The sequence below is a fragment of the Triplophysa rosa genome, linkage group LG17, assembly GCF_024868665.1.
Source record: "Triplophysa rosa linkage group LG17, Trosa_1v2, whole genome shotgun sequence".
Classification (NCBI taxonomy): domain Eukaryota; kingdom Metazoa; phylum Chordata; class Actinopteri; order Cypriniformes; family Nemacheilidae; genus Triplophysa; species Triplophysa rosa.
Window position 1 is genome coordinate 21,233,799 of NC_079906.1, and position 22,841 is coordinate 21,256,639.

At 38.4% G+C, this 22,841-nt stretch overlaps 1 protein-coding gene across 2 annotated transcripts in view; it reads right to left on the bottom strand.

Annotated features, from left to right (window-relative positions):
- Positions 1–1,580: 1,580 nt before the first annotated feature.
- lrrtm4l2 (leucine rich repeat transmembrane neuronal 4 like 2) overlaps positions 1,581–22,841 on the bottom strand; it is a 32,094-nt gene continuing 10,833 nt past the window's right edge. For both annotated transcript variants that reach the window (XM_057357423.1, XM_057357424.1), the window contains exon 3: positions 1,581–6,295. In XM_057357423.1, coding sequence (XP_057213406.1) covers positions 6,230–6,295 — 66 coding nt within the window. In that variant the 3' untranslated portion in view covers positions 1,581–6,229. The remainder of the gene's footprint in view (positions 6,296–22,841) is intronic.

The following is a 22,841-nucleotide window of genomic DNA, read 5'->3' on the forward strand; positions in this document are numbered from 1 at the left end:
AGTGGGGGATAGTAATCGTAGTTCAAGGTTGGTATTTGTATTCTGTTGAGTGTTTTAGTTTTAAGACAGTATTGAAAGGAGTTCGGTTAATGTCGCTGTAGAAATGAGGAAAAATTTCTGTCTGCAATGAAAGCACTTTAATAACTAAACTTTCTTGATAAGAGCGTCGGTTTCTTTTTCAGGTTTTAATTTAAAGGGATAGTTTACCCCAAATTTTCATTTCTTTGTTCTGCAAAACACAAATGAAAGTTATTTGGAAGAATGTCAGTAACCAAACAGATCTCATTCCCTATTGACTAAGGCAGTAAATTGGGGATGAGATCTGTTTGGTTACTGACATTCTTTCAAATATCTTCCTTTGTGTTCATCAGACCTAAAATATGTAAACAGGTTTGGAACAATTCATTTATTCATTTCACAATGATAACAATGAATAATTACATCTTTTCAAGAATTTACAATTACAATACTTTAAGAAACCAGTCGCTTTATGGCTCCAACTAATATAAAGAACATATTTTATCTAAAAAAAAAACAATACTTTCTGGTTTCACAGCCAAGTCCAAACAAAGTTGGTTCATTTTTTCAACCAACTGTAGTGCATTAAACTGTACTGCCTAGCACATAGTTATCTCAGCCATAGGTACTGACTACTTTTTATGTAATGTCCTAAACTAGAGCTATTAAATTAAATATTAATTTCATTTCTGAAAGTACAGAACACAAATGTTTTTCTAAGCAACAATGCAATTTTAAAGACTTGACAAAGGTTTTCCTGAGACATTTTCCTCTAATATCGGAGACCTGACTGGCTGGGGATTTACAGAAGTTTGTTTATCAAGTCTTTACCTCCCTCAGACTCATTATCTCTCCTTTCTGCTTCCATTTCCCTGCTTTGCACAAACAAATTCTGATGTCCATCTACAGGGGCTATTAGTGATCGAGTCCAAATAAGATGATCGATATTATTTAGAAACGTACTTTAGTTTCGCCATGTTTTCATAGCCTACCTCAGTCGCGTGTTGTCACCCTTGCGTGGATTTCTGCACGAAAGTAGGCATGAGTCGCTTTTACAAGCATGAATTAGGTTACTACGTTTCATATAGATCCATTTATTTGCCGCTATTATCAATGTAAATGAATACACTGACAAATGAACAAATTGTTAAAACTTTAACTTGAAATCTATACTGGGGCACAGCAGATTTATACTGAAATAGTTAAAAAATTGTATTTCTTTACTTATTTATACCTTCATGTCAGTCGAAACCTGTATTTGACACTTTTATTTAAAATAAGATATTTTGATAAATGTCTCAGTGGTTTTGTGTCCATACAAAGCAAGTCAATGGGGTTCAGTATTGCTTGGTTAATATCTTCTTTTGTGTTCTGCAGAAGAAAGAAAGTCAATCTCTTTTTACATTGCATTGATGTATAATGTGTGAACGCAAAGTCAAGAGTTTCCATATGGAATATATAAGTCGTTTTTATAAATCCTGACATTTTCTTACAGAATTTGTATACATTTTACATCATTCTCTAGGCCTTCAAGCCACAATGACAAGTCACAGTCACCCCGACAAGTTTTATGAAAGTATTTCATTTATTTTTCTAAAGAAGAGCCACAGACATACCGAGGATACAGTTAAAAATACAAATAGCAACATATCAACTGTTGGAGCAGAGGTCAAAGGAGAGAAGTCTGTACATGTGAACACGTCTTCTGCTGTGGTTTGCATGAAATGTGTTCTGATGTTAACAGTTACCACAGAGGAAAATGAGCATACATAAAACATAGATGCAGAGTTTGTCACAGTGTGATGTATGTGATATAGAAGTTAAGCTACTTGATTTTTATTTCTACATGTTCGCCTGTCCGTTTGTTAAAAAATGTAGCTAATGGAAGTCTCTGGGGTATTTCCACTATTTTAGTGACCATGTAAATGCGGTAATCTTTATATGACACATGCAAGGATACCAGTAAGTTTACATGGTGACAAACCATAATTATACCAGTTAGACTCAAAAATACCCAATTCAATTTATTAGAATGAATGTAAGTCCTTAAAATATAATTACCTTGCTCCAATATACGTCCATTGTATGTGTATTACTGGAAACAAAATTTTGGGGAAGTAAAAGTATGAGATTTGTTTTTCTGAGCTAATCCACATTATGTCTCGCAGTCTGTCTGAGAGTCTGGCACATCTGTACCTGACGTGATGAATAACAGGTGGTTATTTTGTTCTCTTTCCACTAATGCACAATGTGTCCGATATGTAAGAAGCAGTTCAACCTCTTTCAGACAATTGTCAGCGTAGTTAAACTGACCTTTCAGATTATGCTGCGAATTTTATTTTTATAAATGTAAATTATATATGTAGATGTCCAAAAGTCTGAGATTACAAGGAAGATTCTTTTCTTTTTTATATAGATTGTGTTATTAGCATGTAAATGTTAAATTGAAAAACAACATATTTCATAACATAATAGTAATATCTCTTTTGCTTTAATAAACTGGAAAGGACTACATGAATGTGTGTTAAACCTGCTAATCCATTCATGTTTTCTCAGTTTTGTTTATGCTAGCTGTGGGCGGAACATTGTTTTTTATTGGACATAAACCAGTAAGTGCAAGATGAGTAATCAACTTTTGGTCTAAATTTCCCAGATGAGAAAAAGTATACAGCAATTTGTAGTGTAGCGTGGGAGAGTGTACTAGGATATAGATGGTTTAAAAATAGTTGACATCCCAGATTTTAATAGTCTTAAGCCCATTGCACATTGAGTCCGAAATTTGCGTCCGAAATTTCCGCACGTTAAAAAAATAAATACGACCTCACGTTGTGTCAATCACATTTACACACTGCCTCCGATATTTTCGTCCGTCACAAAAAAATTCGGACCAGGTTCGATTTTATGCGTTTTTCGCATCCGTCAAGCATTTTGAGTGGCCTTTTTTAACAATTCAGAGACACCGTACAAACAAGAGCCAAATACGAAAACGCATACGAAAATTTCGGACTGTATGTGCAAAGACCTTTAGACGTTGTGTATAATGACACATTTTTTTGTTGATATTGGTATTTTGTTGGTGTAAAATTGTGTTAGTTTGCCATGAATAGCTTTTAGTGCTGATATGGCGTTAAAATGAATAAATATAGAATGTTTTTAACTAGTTAAAAGACTGAGATTGGGTTGAAATATGTATTATTTTAGTTAACACATTTTTAAAATGGGCTGGGCATATAAACAAACCCTCACAAACACATTCAAAACATCAACATATGGTGTTTTCTAATGCAATAGAAATTCAGATATAGAAATGTATTGTTGATTAGGATGTTGTTGAATATGACATTTAAAAAAACAACATCATTTCATCAGCAGCATTCTCGTCTTGCTTTACAAACTGAAGGTCGTTGTTAATTCTAAGAAAGGGACGAGGAACTAAAATATATGTGTTTGTCTTGACTGCAGTAAACTATGGAAATGTTTTTTTAATGCAACCATAAAGACGTCTGGATTTTTCAAGAGAAGTTGATCATAGGAAATCTTTTCTTACTTTTGACTAGATGGCATGGAAAAGTATCAGAGATGACCATTTTTGGTTATGTTTTTTGTACCTTTGAGTTAGAAATTTCTGACATAAATCACAGAGTAAAGCTTTAAATTGCACAAGTCACCAGGCAGAACCCCTGCAGTCTGTCCACTGATTCAGTGGCATTGATAGATTTCTGGCAGATTGACGTTTTTTTTCATACAAGAATCTTTAAGGGTGGCCAGTTCTCGCTAAAGAACACGTAATAGAAAATGTTTAAGCTGTCTTTAGTTATGTTTGCAGCCACTCACATGGTTTGTTGATGTTGAAGTGTGCTATTGCAGTATTTCTAAAGGTACGAATCATGATTTTGATAAAGTTTGGCTTTATGAACATTGAAAGAGGAGCCCAAGCCACATATAGCGTGTGGACTTGTTTGAGAATGTAGGTAATGTAGTCGTAAACAACTACAAAAATACCCTAGAAACCATTTATCAATGCCCTAGCAACCGCACGGGAACACTCCTACATCGTTACAGCATATTATCTTCAACTCCAATTCATCTCTCTTCAGCCAGTAACTTTATCGAAAGATATGAATTAGCCTTGGCAGGTTTCACTGTAATTCAGCTTGTTACAGGAGCAGCTATACAGTATGTTAACTTTTCTGTTGAATGCAATTAAAAGAATTACGTAACAGTCGTGGGGGCTCCCGGACAGATGGCGGTGGGTGTGCATTTCTACATAATCCTTGCCATGGCTTTCATTAATGCACTTTGTCTCTTGCACGTGTTACCTGTGGCTTGTTACCGTTGTGCCAGAAATACTGTAAATCTGCTTATGGTGCTGCTAATGTGGAAGCTAATGTGGTTGGTTAAGTGTGAAAAACTTGGCACAGATGATTATGTCAGCAGTTCTCAACTGGGATTTTACTTCGGTACCACACTCTTAAAAATACTGGGCGGTTTTAACCCATGGTTGGGTAAAAAACGGACAAATTAACCATTGGTTTAAATAAACTAAGAAATGTCATTTTTGGACCCAAACATGGGTTGAAACCCAACATAGGTTAATTTAAAGTTAACGGATGGGTTTGTCCATATGCTATTCAACCGTGGGTTGAAGCAACCCAGCTTTGTTTTTGCATTAAAATGTATTAATTTTGCCAAAGGTCTGATAATAATGTGACAAACCAGGTTTGTCGAGCTTGTGTATTCTTGATTTTTATGAATAATTGTTATTCATACATGCACAATTTATATTTCACTTAATATTATTCATTTAACCCCATCCGTTGAGTTCAAATTAACATATGCTGGGGTTTTTCAACCTATGGTTGGGTTAAAATTGATATTTTTAAGGTTCATTTAAACCAACGGTTGGGTTTGTCCATATTTTACCCAAGCAGGGGTTAAAACAACAGCATTTTTTTGTGTGTGGTTTTATTCATGGTTTTCAGTGATAATGGCATTTCATTCAGCCCGTCCACGTTGGCATCTGTATAATCTGGCCTGATTCTACCAAGCTAAAGTGTTTGCATGGCACAGCCTTCAATGTCGACCACAAAAGATGAAAAACGTTTGTTTTTGCTCTGATTACGAATGATGGTTAGTCGCATTTTCACATCATTTTTTCACTGCCCCTCTTGACCCTAGCATACACGTGACCTGTTTTTGGCTTGACACCCACCAGTTGAGAGCTGCTTGATGTTCCACCAGGTTTTGTTGTAGTACTGTTTTTTGTTCTAGAAAACATCCAGTTGCTGTTTTCGATCGGTGGCTGGAGACGTGTGGTGAAGAAAGGCATTCGGATGCAAATGTTCCAAAACACGCATGTGAATGTTTTGAAGTCCATCTCTCTACGCTTCATCGAGTTATGATGACAGGTCCTCGTACAAAAATAGTCAACTTTGCTAACTCGTCTGGACAAAGAGAAAAGCCTCCTTTAAAAAATCCAGGAAAATCTCTGAAAAACAGGAAACAAAAAGGACGCATCCACAACAAACACGTTCTACCCACAATTCAATTCTCCTGTGGTTTGTCCGAGCTCAGCCAGTGCCGAAATCAAATCACAGTGGCAACTCGCGGTGAAGCCGCGGCCCTACAAAATAGCTCTCGTCGCTTTCTTTTCAATCATTTTTCCGCAGCAGTCAAAAATAGCTCCTGTTGTCGTGTAGTCCTCCAGAAACATCCCCGTGAGTTGTGCTCAATTGAGCAATTACTGTCCAGTGATCAGGAGAGACGCTTTCAATGGTTCGGCATGAATAGTCATCACATCACTACACGACACAAAGAGATGAGCGGCACGGGAGGTGGGAAAGATCCGAACGGTGGGCGTAGATTCCACGGAGAGAGCAGGTAGCTATCATACAGGAACAATGGCAGCCTCCAAAGCCGTTTTGCCAGTTCATTACATTTGGTTTTGCCATTCACGTTTGCCAGTGCCGTGTTGTGGGGGACGGTTAGTGTTTGTTGAATTGACTAGCGGACCGGTTTAGTTTAAGGACAGGGTGTCAGATTCATGGCGTAGTGATTTTCTCCACTTTCGAAAGAGTCCGAAATGAATGGTTTCTGTCCGAGAGGAGATGCGTGTCGCCCGGCTTTATTCTTTTCAGTAAGGCTTCTTTCGCGTTTGCAAATCCAAGAAAGGCTTTATCTGCACCGCTCCGTGTCCTCACGGCCTCCTCCCTCAGTGAATTGTGTGGATGTCTCTCAGCCAGGGCCCCGGGAGCGGTCTGGGATACGTATATGCATTCTGCGAAAACAAGCGAGAACAAATTAGTTTCAAATATAGCGTCTTGTTTAGCACTTCTCTGACACAATTGAAATGCGCTAAGCGTGTTGTTCGCACCCAGACGGAATGCACTCAAACAAATTAGCTTTCAAATGTGTTTAATTTGAAAGGGTCCCCGAGACGATATTTCTCGCGTAAACAGCCCTGCCATTTTGAATCTAAGCTGTCTTTGACTACGTTGAAGAATCAATTAACCGCCACGGCCATATATTTGGCATCTTCTTTCCCGCAGCCCAAAGAAATGTGAAAGCATGTCTTTTTCTGATTAACTTCTGAGTGGAGCGCTTCACCTCACGCGGCCTCGCTTTTGCTCACCTTTACGCATAGAGAGAAGAAACTCGTGCTCGTGTTTACATTTCAAAATAGTAATTAACCTGAGAGAGAGAGAGAGAGAGGTGAAATTAAAACGCTGTCTTACGTTGATTTGCATGCACGCAGTTACTCGGAATTAATGCCCAAACCGTCTAGAACTCCGGGTCTGGTTTTCAGAAACTCCCTGGTTAAATATGTCTTCCCACCAACAAGAATCTTTGGATAATTATGTGCCAAACAGAGACGTTTACATGCTGTTTTATGTTTTGTTGAAATTGTGATCTACGCTCCATTCCAGAGACACAAACGCAGTAGGGGTCTAATCTCTCAATGGCACAACTCCACTGAGAGTTGTAATTATCTTCTTATGAATAAATCATCTTTTATGCCTCGCAACGTGGACAGACTGGGTTTCAACATCTGTGTTTGTCCTTGACTGAACATCACACGATCACATGACCACGCCGCTACGGCGAGGGTGATAAAACGTTTATTGCAATGAAACACTCGGGGAAAAAGTGTAACTACTGAAAGAGTTGATAGGGAGATTGTTGGCTACAAAAAGTGCAGGCAACACGAGTTATCGGGAATAAACTAGTTTTTATCAAAACAGATGGAGCAATCCCAGAATTCTGCTCCTGCGACTGACAGCTTAGTTGTGTGAGCTCGTAAAAATGATGGCATTTGTTTTTTTTAAGGCAGTTTTTGAATATTTTATCTTTTTTGGCTCGTCTCTCACTGAGAAAATTTAACGAAATATCACGATTATCTGACAATCAGGTGCACCCCGGGATACAGATATGAGACAATTACTAACGCTTCTGTTTTTGAACAGACAGATGAGCGTGTATTATAGGATCTGCCTTTAGTGGAAATGACATGTAGTCTTTAGAGCGTCATTCAATGGCAAAATACATGCAAAACACAACACGCCTGCACAAATAACTGTTGATAGAAATCGTGAAAATCTTTGAATGCATGTCGTTAATGCAGAAGCGAAGTTCCCAATAAATCAAGTCATGTTGAGTCAATGAAACAGTTTGAAAAATAAGAAAGCAATGAAATGGTTGGGAGGATATCACTTTAACATCTTGTCTCCTAGACATTAATGAGATTAAATGGAGTGCAAAATGAAACTTTCCTGCGTCTCAGATGCAGAGGTGGACATGCGAAGTAAATGTGCCTGAGTACTGTACTTAAGTACACTTTGTGAGTATCTGTACTTTACTTGAGTATTATTTTTTCTGAGTACTTGTACTTTAACTTCACTACATTTGAAAGACAAATATTATACTTTTTACTCCACTACATTTATAAAAAGGTCCAAAAGTAGAAAATGGTTTCTATGCAGCGGGGTTTCCTGTGTGCGCAATTTATCTGGCTTGCGATCTTCCAGGACCTTTTACTGTTGCCAAGTATTTCAGTTTTTTTAAGCTCGCGGTTTTCCGGCAAGCTTTGAATGGCCATTTGGCAGATTTTTTTTAACGCAAATCTGGCAACTCTGGGATCTTCCCCGCTAAACTAATGTAAACGTAGGCGCTGCTACACCGTTGATAGCGCTCTGAAAAGGCAAATAGACCATTAAAAGACGAAAAAGGCACATGTTAAAGTGTAGTGTAATCATGTGTGGGTTACGATCAGTCAAAGATCGTTGAAACATTGTCATGAAAATGATCGACATAACGGCTAAACGGTAAATAAGCATCACATACACCTTGAGCTACACGTGCGTGTTAACTTCTGATCTGCTGCTATATCATTTAAAGCGATTTGGAGAATGAATGATGTTTTTACTGAAGTAACTATAGTTGAAGTATTCCTGTTGAAATAAAAACAATGGAACTCTGCCCAAAATACAACATACCATGTAATGGATTTAATGGTTATAATGGGAATTGTACTACTTGTTGTCTACTTGTATGTGATGGATTCTATTGGTGGGATGGTAAATCCTATTGGAATAAAACCCAAAACACACTACAAAGAGGAATTTAATTTAAAAATCTCATTCTAATTAAAAAATTCATTGTTTTTCCACAAATTTACCATTTTCTAAATATAGGAACCATACTCCAATTAATAATCTTTAGTAAAACCACAGCAACTAAACATACCATAGTTTCATTATACTAGCTATAGTTTATGTTTGTAGTTAAATTATGGTAATACAAATGGTAATAAATCCAACAAACACACAAATGGTAATAAATCCAACAAACACACAAATGGTAATAAATCCAACAAACACATGGCTTCTACACTTTACTATTTACAAGAACCTTACTACTTACTGGTAAATTGCTGCTAAAACTGGTTAAGGGAATATACAAATTAAAGAACACTGCTCATAAATACATATAGGCCTAGGGGGCTAATGAGGATAATTAGGTTAAATGATCATACAGGATTATATCTAAACTAAACATATATGTGCTAAACATATAAAACTCTTAAAGGAGTTGCTCACTGCAAAATTGGCCTCCATTGACTTTCCATAGTAGGAATAAAAACGACTATGGAAAGTCAATGGGGGTAAATGTTGAAGTGAACTACTCCTTTATACCACTGATACTGTGAGCTACTCTGTGTATTCAGTAGGGTGCTTCAGGGGCATAAGGTATACGACAATAAAACAATGCACAACTGACATAAAGGAAATTTACTTTTAATACTTGAGTACTTTTAAAAGCACGTACTTCTGTACTTTTACTCAAGTAAGAATCTGTCTTTACAACTTTTACTTGTAGTGGAGTGATATTTGACCAGTAGTATCTGTACTTTCACTCAAGTAAGGAAGTTGTGTACTTCGTCCACCTCTGCTCAGATGTTTCTCATGAAAAAGCATATAGAAATCAAAAGATCTCAACAATGTCTCAAACTGAGCTCAGATTTGAAGTCTGTAATCAAAAGTCAATATTATCGAAGATCTCAATTTAAACTCAAAACATTTCTCATTTCAAATCTAACCAAATCCAGAGTATTTTATGTATTTTAACACTTGTCTGTTTTTATTTCTCCTGGACATTTTTAGAGGCTAAGTTGATACATGAAACACAACTGAGAACTACATCAGGCCTCCTGAGCCATGAAAGAGTACCTTCTGAGCAATAACATTTTCCACTTTGCAGATTCCTTTCAAGATATCTTTTTTTTATTATGCATATTTTTATATAGGAACAGATCTCATCCCCCATTGACTCCCATCCCTACTATGGGGAAGATCTTTTGGTTACTGACATTCTTCCAAATATCTTCCTTTGTATTAAGCCGAACAAAGAAATGCATACAGGTTTGGAATAATCTGAGGGTGAGGAAATTCATTTTTATTTTGGGGTGAACTATCCCTGTGAGAAATGATGCAAGCCAGATTCCTATAACCCCCACACTACAGTCTGTCAGAGCACATCTTCATGTGTTTTCCTTTGATCTTGATTCTATGATCTCTTCTTTATTGCCATAAATCACTCCAGCCTCTGACCCGAGGACCTTCTTCATTGCTGGGGAGATGCATCATTAATAGCGTTTTAATTTCCACCTCATCATCCTTGCAGTAGAGATTTCCAGAAAAGAGCGACTAGTTCTTACTGACTCATCCATCAGTTTTGAACAGAACTCCTAGTTTCTGTACTACTGCATAGCTCCAGGTCAGTATTAATGTACCTCTGTACATGCTTTATCAACACATGCACGCTCAAAACACACTCATGCATATTCATCTGTAGCACTGCACCACACGCACAAACCTCGATGTGTTCCACCTTTCTGATGCACAACGCAATCGTGAATCATGCAGACATGCAAATAAACTGATCAATACTTATGATGACAGATAAACACATCGACACTTGGGCAGGTTTGAACACATTTCGTCTTGTTGCAGAAGCCTGCAGACAAGGGATGGGAGTATAATGGTGGGCATGTCCTAAAGAGATATTCTTGCCTGGAGGTTTCTCTCTTTTAACTCAGAAATTAAAGGTTAAAGTACTTTGTAAAATGATCAACTGTAAAAGAAATGTGCTTTGCACATTGCATCAGAGTGTTCAATGAGAAACATGTGAGTTCATATACAAATTTCTAACTTATACAGATATTTGGGTATTTACTATCAACTTATATACAGCTGTGAACAAAATGAAGTGATCATTCCAAATGTTCATTTAATCAACATTTCTAGATGTATTGTGGCCATTCCCGTCCAGTGTCTGTTGAATTTCAACAAACTGAAACCTCAGGAGTGACAAAGTCTTCCAACAGCAACGTGAAAGATTGACAGCATGACAAGACGCATGAAAACTGTAAAAAAAACTTAATACATCATACAGATATGACTGTTGCGTTGCTTAAAAGTGAATATGAACTTGTTTTCTTTGCTCTATTTGAGGTCTGAATTTGAGCGTCTATTCTGTTATTTTGACCTGTCCTTTTCTGCGAATAAATGCAAATAAAAAACATATATTTATTTGAAATTTTGTGATCATTTTACCTAAACACATACCTATAAATAGTAAATTCCGAAAAACTGAGAATAATTTTGAGATTGGTCTTAGTTTTTTCCACGGCTGTATGTCTTAAAAAGTCTTGTATGTGTTATATTCTATATTTAAATCATATTTATTTGTGTATTTGATATTAGTTTATATTTATTTGTGTTCTTTTTCAAGCTTGTCAAATATGCTCACTGTGAACTAAGTGTTGTATGACAAGAACTGCGTCAGACAGCTTGCTATAGTTTCTTTGCCTATCTAATGAAAATAATAATAATAATAATTTGTTACATTTATATAGCGCTTTGCATGGAAGGCTGGAATCTCCTTAAGCACCACCAATGTGCAGAATCCACCTGGATGATGCGACGGCAGCCATATTGCGCCAGAACGCACACTACACACCAGCTTATTGGTGGAGAGGTGACAGAGTTACAAAGCCAATTAGTACATATGGGGATGATTAGGAGGCGAATGGGCGAATTTGGCCAGGATGCCGGGGTTACACCCCTACTCTTATTGGAAGGACATCCTGGGATTTTTAATGACCTCAGAGAGTCAGGACCTCGGTTTAACGTCTCATCTGAAAGACGGTACTTTTTGCGCGTGCAATGTCCCCGTCACTTTACTGGGGCATTAGGACCCACACAGACCACAGGCCCCCTGCTGGCCTCACCAACACCTCTTCCAGCAGCAACCTAGCTTTCCCAGCAGGTCTCCCATCCAGGTACTAACCAGGCTCAGCCCTTCTTAGCTCCAGTGGGGAACCAGCCTTTGACTACACGGTGTTTGGCTGCGAACAGAACAAGAAGAAAAAACAAGGACAGATGTGTCGAATAACGGTGTGTGGGAAGAAAAATGCTTTGGCAATCAGACCTCATTTGTACCTGGTTTATTTTTACATTATTCCAATTTGAATCGGATCCCAGAGATGACACACACACACACGCGCTCCCATCAGGTAACATGGAAACATGAAAAAAGTGCATCGTGAGAGCGAGCATGTAGGTCATGCAACAATTTTCTCTTTTTGACGGCTGCGACTGCGGTATGCAAATGCGTTTCCCAGAGGCTCTGAGGAGTTTGGATCTTTATAATTGTCTCTATTACTCGCAGGAGAGCGACTCTGATAAGTCAAATGTTGGTGGAAAAAATAGACGGGCATCTGCAGGCAGGGGCGCGCTGTATTCAGGCTTCTGCGTTGCTCTCGGAGGGGAACATTTTAAGCAAAAGGTGAAAAACTGTGTGAGGGAAAATGTGGAGCAGCTTTTAGCGGCGAAGAACTAAATGAAGTTAAATAACTTTTACAATGCAGCCCAGTAACCAGATTTTTTGTAATTCTGGGATTTTCAATGTTTAAATGTTATATTTTTACATTCAAAGCGCTCTGCAGGATAGACTCGTGTTTGGATGTGAATGTTTAAGTAGTTGGTGGTTTTGTTCAGAATGGAAGACAAGCATACGGCACTGTTTGCGGCATTCTGTACATCATTATTTTGCATTTGTCAATTGTCTTATCTTATATTTCATCAGGAATTTTTGTTCAATGTTGTGGCATCTTGGAAAACCATTAACTGTGACTGAAATGTTTTACGTCAACATGTCTGAATGTGCCATAGGTATATATATCTATGCATACATTATTACAAAGTACTATGCTAAACACAATGCTTTTGTCTTTGTCTCAGACCTTCAAGAATATGGCAGGAATACTTTAGCCAAGTCAAGTTTCAAAACTCACAAGAAAACCACCATAAAGGTAATTCATACCACTTTTGCACAACATTCCTCTACATCAGGGGTTCCCAAACTTTTCAGCCCGCGACCCCCAAAATAACAGTGCCAGGGACTCGAGACCCCCACTATCCTCGGAGGTGGCTAAAGTATACAAACATTGCGCGCACTAGGTCTGTCCAAACACGCACATAATGACAACACAAAAGAACACAGTCTAACATAATCTGACTTTATAGTCAAATTTCATCAAACTGATTCGAGTGCTGATGGATGTCCTCTTTATGCAAATGCCAGCCTCTTTTCGTAGCTACCTGAGGATGATGGCTTTTCTGTCTGCGAAATAATATCCTTAATTTAAAGCCTGAAAAACAATCTGCGTGCACAAATGGGAATGTTTAACGTGGTGCTGTAAACTGATTTGCTGCACCTAACCTAATGCGGTTGCTAATGTGACGTAATCACCTCAGCGGTCACGATCGAGGGGGAGGAAATTCCAAAGGCTGATGGCTTTTTATTTGCATGCTTTTATTTTTAACTTAACTAATATTTTTATGTTTTGTTACACTTATTGATTAAATACGGTATTCCTAATAATAAAAAATGATTTCTGGAAATCATCTTGCGACCCCACCCTCGCGGCCTTGCGACCCGACCCCTACTTAAGACCTTTAATAGCTTGATGTGTGGAACAGACCCAAATTTAAATGTTTTTTTCAAAACAATATTTCTCCCAATTTTCAAATTTCTATTTGCATTTATTTGCAGAAAATGAAAACTGGAGAAACAGGTGAACATAACGGAAAAGATGCTCTTGTATTTTTTCAGACCTCAAAAACAAAACAAGTTCATATTCACTTTTAAGCAATACGACAGTAATATTTCGACATGTATTTAGGAAAAGTTCAAACATTATTTTTCACATTGCTGTCGGATGACTTTGTCACTCCTGAGGTTTGATTTTGTTGAAATTCCACAGACACTGCACTGCAATGACCACAATACATAATACGTATCTTCATTTTTTTCTGCGGCTGTATTTGATGATGCTTTTAATTCTGGAGTTTGACAGCATGACTTCATTACTGAAAAAGAGCAGTTGAGGGTGTCTGCAAAATTTCTACAGAAGAAAGAAAACAGGTGAGAAAAGTTTGAAGATTGACTGCCTACACATGAGTTAACGATCGAGCATTTAATTAGCCGCTGGGTTAAAGGTTCCTGCAAATTCGACGTCTCTGTGATGAAGTGCAACGGCAGTATGATAAAAATAGCCTTAACATCCCGCTGCACCGTTTGTTTTTAATCTGCACCCTTAATCCAAGATGGATTCTGCTCTTTGCTTCCTGCTCACTTTAATTTCCTCCCTCACTCCTTAAAGAAAGATGGAGTGCTGAGAGAGAGAGAGAGAGAGAGAGAGAGAGAGCGAGAGAGAGAGAGAGAGAGAGAGCGAGAGAGCAGTAATGAAGAGATTGAGCCAATGGATTTCTGTAATAAGGCAGGTCTTCCTCTGACCCCCCTCTGCTGAACTGTCCCTCCAACTCTGCATACATTCCCTTCACGCTGTGTGTGTCTGTGCATGTGTGTGTGCGTGCGTGTGTCTGTGTGTGTGTGTGTGTTCATGTTTGTATATCCCGGTGGGGACCTAAACCTGAATACACACCAACACATGGGGACTTGTGTCACCGTGGGGACCAAAATTGAGGTCCCCAGGGGCAAAAAAGCTAATAAATTGTACAGAACAATATTTTTTACAAATCTAAAAATGCAAAAAGTGTTCTATGATCTTTAGGTTTAGGGATAGGGTTAGGGATAGGGGATAGAATATACAGTTTGTACAGTATAAAAACATTACGCCTATGGACTGTCCCCACGGGGATAGTCAACCAAAGCCTGTGTGTGTGTGTGTCTGTCAGTGTATGTGTGTGTGTGTGTGCGCGTGTGTGTGTGGAAAGGGTAAACCATACGGTATGGGGACAAAATGTCCCCACAAAGATGGCAAAATCCAAAACCCTTGTCCTTGTGGGGACATTTTTTTGTCCCCATGAGGAAACAAGCTTATAAATCATACAGAATTCACTTTTTTGAAAACGTGAAAGAGCAGACAGTTGTGTGTGATGGTTAGGGTTAGGGAATATGATATACAGTTTGTACAGTATAAAAACCATTGCGTCTATGGAATGTCCCCATAAAACATGGAAACCCAACATGTGTGTGTGTCTGTGTGCGTGTGTCTGTCAGTGTATGTGTGTGTGTCTATCAGTGTGTGAGTGCGTGTGTCTGTCAGTGTGCGTGTGTGTGTGTGTCTGTCTGTCTGGACTGTCCCCACGGAGATAATAAACCAGACATGTGTGTGCGTGCGTGTGTGTGTGTGTCTGTCAGTGTGTGCGTGTGTCTGTCTGCGTGTGTGTGTCTGTCTGTGTGTGTGTGTGTCTGTCAGTGTGTGTCTGTCTGCGTGTGTGTGTGTGCGTGTGTGTGTGCGTGTGTCTGTGTGTGTATGTATGTGAGTGTGTGTGTGTGTCTGTCAGTGTGTGTGTGTGTGCGTGTGTCTGTCAGTGTATGTATGTGTGTGTGTGTGTCTGTCAGTGTATGTGTGAGTGTGCGTGTTCATGTTTGTATATCCCGGTGGGGACCTAAACCTGAATACACACCAACACATGGGGACTCGTGTCACCGTGGGGACCAAAATTGAGGTCCTCGTGGGCACAAAAGCTAATAAATTGTACAGAACAATATTTTTTAAAAATCTAAAAATGCAAAAAGTGTTCTATGATCTTTAGGTTTAGGGGTTGGGTTAGGGATAGGGGATAGAATATACAGTTTGTACAGTATACAAAACATTACGCCTATGGACTGTCCCCATGAGGATAATAAACCAGACGTGTGTGTGTCTGTCAGTGTGTGTGTGGGTGTGTGTGTGTTCTTGTTGCCTGTGGACCTGAGATCACCTACTGTACATAGTGTGGGCCAGCCAGCGGCCTCCGTGTGTGTGTGGGTCTTTCTGCGTGCGTTTGTGTGTGTGTTGTAAGAGCTTGAGAGGGCAGTAGCTTTCAACAAACAGGGCACTAAATAGCTCTATAGCTGATGGAGCGAAATAAAGGTGAAATCATTGCTGCCATTGTACTTTATATCAGCTAGATACAGACAACAACAGTGCTTTTGAAAAACCTAAACATTTAAAGTCAACATAAGATGTCACATATACACTATGTAATTGTGCTTGCTGGTGGTATAGGCCTACTGCTGTCACAGTATCAGATTTTCATTACGCGGTTATCACGGCTAAAAGATTTCACAAAGACAATATAATTGCGGTATCTTTTGAAATGAAATAAATGATGCTATCGGTCGATATGCAAATGATTTTGTTTGTTTTGTGTTTTCTCCTGTTTGGCCAATGAGTCATGGTGTGGGGTGGCACAGAGAGTTCGTAACCGTTGTGACTCTTAAGGCGAAATGTTAAGCGGGCGCAAAACCACCAACCTGCTGTGTTGAGTGTCAAGCAGATGTCAACCTCTGTGGTGCTTTCAAAACATGGCTTTGCTTGTTTGTGGATCGTGACCAGCTTGACGCAACAACATTGGCATGGGGCAGGACAAACTGATGTCGCAACATTAAAATCACGTCATTTTTGGTGTGTTTTAGCATAAAGGTTTGATCTTATAGAAATGACTCTGAAAAATAAAGGTGCTTAAAAGGTTCTTTACAGCGATGCCTTAGAAGAACCATTTTTGGTTCCACAAAGAACCATTCAGTCAAAGGTTCTTTAAAGAACCATTTCTTTCTTACCTTTTTATAAGCTGAAGAATCCTTTTTGCTACGAAGAACCTTTTGTGAAACAGAAAGGTTCTTCGGATGTTGAAGGTTCGATATGGAACCATTTAGACCAAAAAAATTCTTCTATGGCATAGTGAAGCACCTTTATTTTTAAGAGTGTAAGGTGGACCAGTCTAATCCAGGCAGCGTTCGTTTCATTCACTGGAAATAGATTTTGTAAAAGTGATCTGTATGACAACCTGTATGGTTGGTCAGAGACGAGGGCTTAAAAAATAAGATGGACTGGTGTTTTTTTTCTTTGCAGTAAGGAATAAATGCAAACTGGGGGCTCAGGTGGGAAGATGAAAGCGAAGCCTATGATCATCTGCCGGATTTTATTCCTCTCACAAATATTCTGAGGTGATGTGAATGACTCCCTCAGGATGACGACACCGACTTGACATTTTCAACATGTGAAATATATGAGCACATCTCTTTGTGAAGATGTAATATTCCTCGGAATAAATTTTATATGACCGCCAGGACTCTCCATAACCCAAGTACATTTTTTACAGGAGTTATATTTCATCTAAAAATCTTAAAATAAAGCACAGATACAGAAGTGCTCCATATTAATTCTTATCGACGACAGATCTTTGTCATTTTGGTTCTTTTCTTTGGCGTCTCATGTAACAAATCCCTCTTCATCCGTTAACCGTGTCATGCAGATACAAAGAATATTAGCATCTTTACTCGGATCTGTCAGTCTGCAGTCTGATATCAGAAGACTCCTGAAACCAAACAAACGCTTGATTGTCCTGCGGGAACGTGCCGAGTGCTGTCTATTAATACACATTTACTTTCTGACTCATCTATTTAGCCTGTTGTGTTAAAGATGATGGCTTTGGCTCACCCCTGGGAAGAAATGCGCGTTTTTGATCTGAGTGCAAATTTAAAGTCATTAAAATGATGACAGTAGTATTGCAGAAATCACGTTTTAAACAATAGAAATTAAGTCTGGCTTTTGTAAATAATTGTGATGTACTGTATTTGTTATATTGGCTTAAAGGGATAGTTCACCCAAAAATGAAAATTCTGTCATCATTTATTCACCCCCGTGTCATTTCAAACCTGTATGACGTTCTTTCATCTGCAGAACACAAAAGAAGATATTTTGAAGAACTATTGCATGGACACAAAACCAATGCAAGTGCATGCCTTTGTTGAAATGTCAAGAGAGTGGGTAAATGATGACAGATGTTTCATTTTTGGGTGAACTATCACTTTACATAATACTAATATTATATATATATATATATATATATATATATATATATACAGTATATTTTTTGTATGCTGTGTAGTAATTTTTGTATGACATTACATTTAAGATGAATGCCTTCATTGTTAAAGCTTCAATGTAAATCTACTGAGTATAAGTGATGGAAATGAACCCAAAACGTATGATGACTAGAATTTGGGAGGAAATGTGGTTGTCATCATAATAGGATTACATTGGAAAAATATTAATTGTCCTAAAATAGGCTTCATTTGCTTTATGCAGAATCTAATTGTATTACTTCCTCATTTGAGTTGGGAATGAAATAAAAGCTGTCAAAGTTTCAGAGAATCACACAGGGACTCTAATCTCTTGTGAATCTGTATTCACTCAGGCGTATGCTGTAATAATCACAAATCTCCTTATTGAAGAGCCGCGTTACGCAGACCTGCTGCGTATATACATTGAAATACATTTCCAGAGTTTGATCCTGCTGTTTGTCATGAAGAAACCCGTGCTAGGCCTCAGAATTACAGCTTCAGGTACAGTCGATTTCTCTATGGTGCCTAGGGCACAACATCTTCACCAGAAACATAAATAACCAAGCAAGCATCCTCTTAAAAACCTTCAGCGGAAAAACGGAACTATTTCATGCTGAGAGTCGGAGGTCTGAGGTGGAAGGGCTATTGACAAGACGAGGAAACATTCTTGATGATTACCATGACCAGAAGATTGGAGATGCAGAATATAGAATTACAGCATCCACTTGACACGAGACACATTTGTGCCTGAACAGCATACTGTATAACATTTGTATTTAAAGGCATAGTTCACCCAAAAATGAAAATTCTGTCATCATTCTGTCATCTGAACAACAGCGGTAACCATTGAGTTGTATTGGTTTTGTGTTCATACAACAGAAGTCAATGGATGCTGCCGTTGTTTGGTAGCATTCTTCGAAATATCTTTTTTTGTGTTCTGCAGAAGTCATACAGGTTTGATATGACAAGATGGTGAATAAATGATGACAGAATTTTGGGTGAACTATCCCTTTAAAGGCAGATTTGGTTATATTTGCTGATTCTATAATGACCAATAATGATCAATAATTATATTTGAAAGTGACCAATCCTGAAATATTTAAGGCTTCTTAAAATCAGGCCTGATAGATATGTTCTGTTCTCCACCATTCAAAGGTTTTATTTCATTTTTCCCTCATATTTTAGAACATTAGTAAACCAATTCAAATTACTTCATAAAAGAACATAAATGTTATTATAGGAATTATGTTGTGACTCCAAAGAATTCAAATTAGATCTAGACTGTCCTATTTGATCACTCACTATTTGTGTAGAATTATTTCTTCAAACAGATTCTTGAGGTCTCTGTCTGAGATGCTTTGAAACAGCATTAAAGAAGTTCACATCTATTCTGAGTTATTGTTGTCTGCCTATTAAAAGCATTTTTATCTTTGTAATGAAATTAATTTGTTGGCGTGACTGTGTTTTTCTCCACAACTATTTTCACTCGTTTAGACATGCTCTCAGATCAAAGAGTTTTTAAGAGTATGACATTATTTTTGTTTAAGTGGTTTTCAACAGTAGTGTTGGAAATATGTTGCTTTTCATGAGAAACAATTGGCGTCAACACGCAGACGCGATGGCCACGCAAATTTTACTGTCATTTTGAAATTATATATTGGGGTGTAATTTTGGAATGATGACGTGTTGGGGTTTGATTTTCAGTTTAACAGCCAGAATAATTGTGTTTACGTGACGCTATTCAGGCAGTCTGATCAATTAACGTAACAGTTTATTTATTATATAAAATTAAATACAAGATACAAGCAGTCACAGTGTCGTTCAAAAAATACAAATATACAAATAAGTGTACCAAAGCCCAACGATCGATTAGTATGAGGAACAGCTGCGAAAGTGATCACCATCTGCCGTACATCTCGTGTACAGAGTCGTTCAAAATCTGCCGCCAAGAAGAAAGCATTACGTCAGTTTTGCTTGTGCAATAAAGCATTGGCTCTCGTGTGTCTCGTGACTAATTGCATCATTATGTCTGCTTTGAACGTGAAACGGTATTGGCTCACGTCGTCAACTCCGACATGCTTACGTGGAGTTCTCCATAGAAAGTTATCGTACTGCTTCGGTTCAAAAGGTCTGCAACGCGAGTTGTTTGTTTGTAATACTTTTATACTGTTTTTGGTCTGTTTGTGCAATAAATACCTGTGACTGTACTTTCATTCGTTTATGAAAAGTGGTTGGGTTAAGGGCGGGGGTGAGTTTAGGTGCTCCAAATTTCTTTGAAACAATAAATGTTTATGAAACCAATTGTATTTTTACAAATGCGATGAATTAAACGTGTCTCGGCCTGGAGTGTATAGCGAACGGAATACCCCGCTCGCCGAAAAACGACGGCAAAGTGGTATCCTGCGTGTTAGGTGACGCAGAGGGGCGCTGACCGAACGTCAGTATGAAACCACAGAGCAGAGTAAAATGGCATTGAATATCACCCATCAGGCTTTTATCACTATTGTTAAAGTTTAAAGACGTCATTTCAGAAACTTTAATAGAAACTTTAATATTTTAATATATAAAACTTTAATATTTTTATGATCACCATTCGTCTTAAAGGGGTTATATGGCGCGAATTCATGTTTTTCCGTGTCTTTGGTGTGTTATAAGTTGCCCGTGCATGTATTAGACACGTAAAATTGCAAAAATGAAAGTGTGAGAACAAAAGATGCATTCTATCTAAAAGCGAACGCTCACACAGACCTGCCTGAAACGCCTCGTGTAACCACACCCCCACAAATCTACATCAGTTGGTGGTCTGATTTGACTGAGACCGCCCAAATGTATACTCAAGTAAGGTGGGCGTACCTGTCAGCACAATTGAAGAGGAACCTGATGTTCCAAATATGGTAAGAGGCGTTACATTTCCGTCACAAGCTTGCAGTATTCCACCAATCACTACGCACTGGTGAACTGACCAATCATAGCACATCAGCTTTGTTTCAGAGAGGCGGGGCAAAGAGGAGATATAAACATGCACGGTATGTGGAAAATACAGCGTTTTTGAACCTTAAATCGAGTATACACATTGCATTACATCTAAAGCAAACGGTAATATTCGTTTTAGACCCCTTTAACTTTGTGATGCTTGGCAAAAAATGATGAACAAGGAAGATCACGTTGACCTAGTGTGACCTGCAAGTTTTTTTTAAATAACCACCCTCTCTCCTTACCCTGGGAAAAGAAGTTGTTATCTGTCCGACGTTAGATAGTTGCAAAAGTTTGCTTTTTTTGCTGGAAAGTCTGCAGTTCTGAGTCATTTGAAGCGCTGCATATTTTCATGGTACATTGAAAGTAAAGGAATTTCAGGTTCCTATGACGTGACCCCTTTTAAGGCCACTTTGTGATGCTTGGCAGAAAAAATGATGTTTAAACTTTAAGAACGCAAGGAGGATGACCTGTTGCGACTTGCCTTCATTTTTCTCTTGGGACTAGAAATCAAATTGGCTGTAATTAAAGTTTATTCTCCTTCAAACAGGTTGCCTATTTTCTTGTTAGATGTGTGAAAGCTTTTATAAAGCACCTGTAATTATTTTGCACCTTCCAAAAAGACAGAGATAGACTAGGCTTGTTAGAACCACGCCATTTGGCCACAAACACAAACACAAGCACGCACGCACAAACAAATAAGCATTCCCACTTAACAAATGTAAAAACTGAATATGTCATACTCTTTGTGAGAGAGTGCTGAAGATGGGATCAAATGAACGATGCTGGAGTTAAACACTAGGCAGTAATTGAAGGTGATGGAATACATGAATGTACAATGATTTCTAACAGCTGGTGCTGGTGAAGGCTAAAGAATGCATCCATGCAGTATAATGCATCTAGAGAGAAACAATGCCTTGCAACATAAACGTCATAATTTAAGTGTATAATTACTGAACGCTGTCGGTTCCTATTTATTTCATGATAAACACGAGGCTGATAACAGGGACTCACAATAATGCTGCTGTGATTGGTTTAATGTTAGTCAACTAACACCACACTTCAACATTGTTTGCTCTGAATTAAGACTATAACACTATGAAGTGAAAAGTATAGAGACTATTATAAAGCACTTAAAACCTTGTATTGAATAAACTTATGCCATGGTCACAGGATGAATTTATCTCATGCTTGTCTGTCTTTTATCTTTCTCTTTCTTCATTTGTCTGTCATTTGTCTCTCTTCACCTCTGTCTCTTCCTCTTGTGTCTGTCTGTCTGTCTGTTTTTTTCTGTCTCTCTCCACCTCTCTCTCTTGCTTATGTCTGTCTGTATATCTATACACTCTTTTATATTAGTCTGTTTTATCTGTCTCTCTCCACATCTTTCTTTTATCTATCTATATCAGACTAATATAAGATAATGTATAGACAGACAGACAGAACAGGTAGAAAGAGAGGTGGAGAGAGAGAGAGAGATAAAAAGCCGTTTTACTCTGCTCTTTTATCTGTCTCTCTCCTCCTCTCTTTCTTCCTCTTGTGTCTGTCTGTCTGTCCGTCTTTTATCGGTCTGTTTTTTCTGTTTCTCTTCAACTCTGTCTCTTCCTCATGTGTCTGTCTGCCTGTCTCTCTATACATTCTCTTATATTAGTCTGTTTAACCTGTCTCTCTCCACATATTTCTTTTATCTATCTGTGTTTTATCGGTCTCGCTCCACCTCCTTTTCTTCGTCTTGTGTGTGTGTGTGTCTGTCTGTCTGTCCTTTATCGTTCAGTTTTTCTGTCTGTCTCTCCTCTCCTCTCTCTCTATCATCTGTTTTATCCCTCTCTTCATTTATCTCTCTCTCATCCATCCATCCGTCCGTCCGTCCGTCCGTCCGTCCGTGCGTCCGTCCGTCCGTCCGTCCGTCCATCCATCCATCCATCCATCCATCC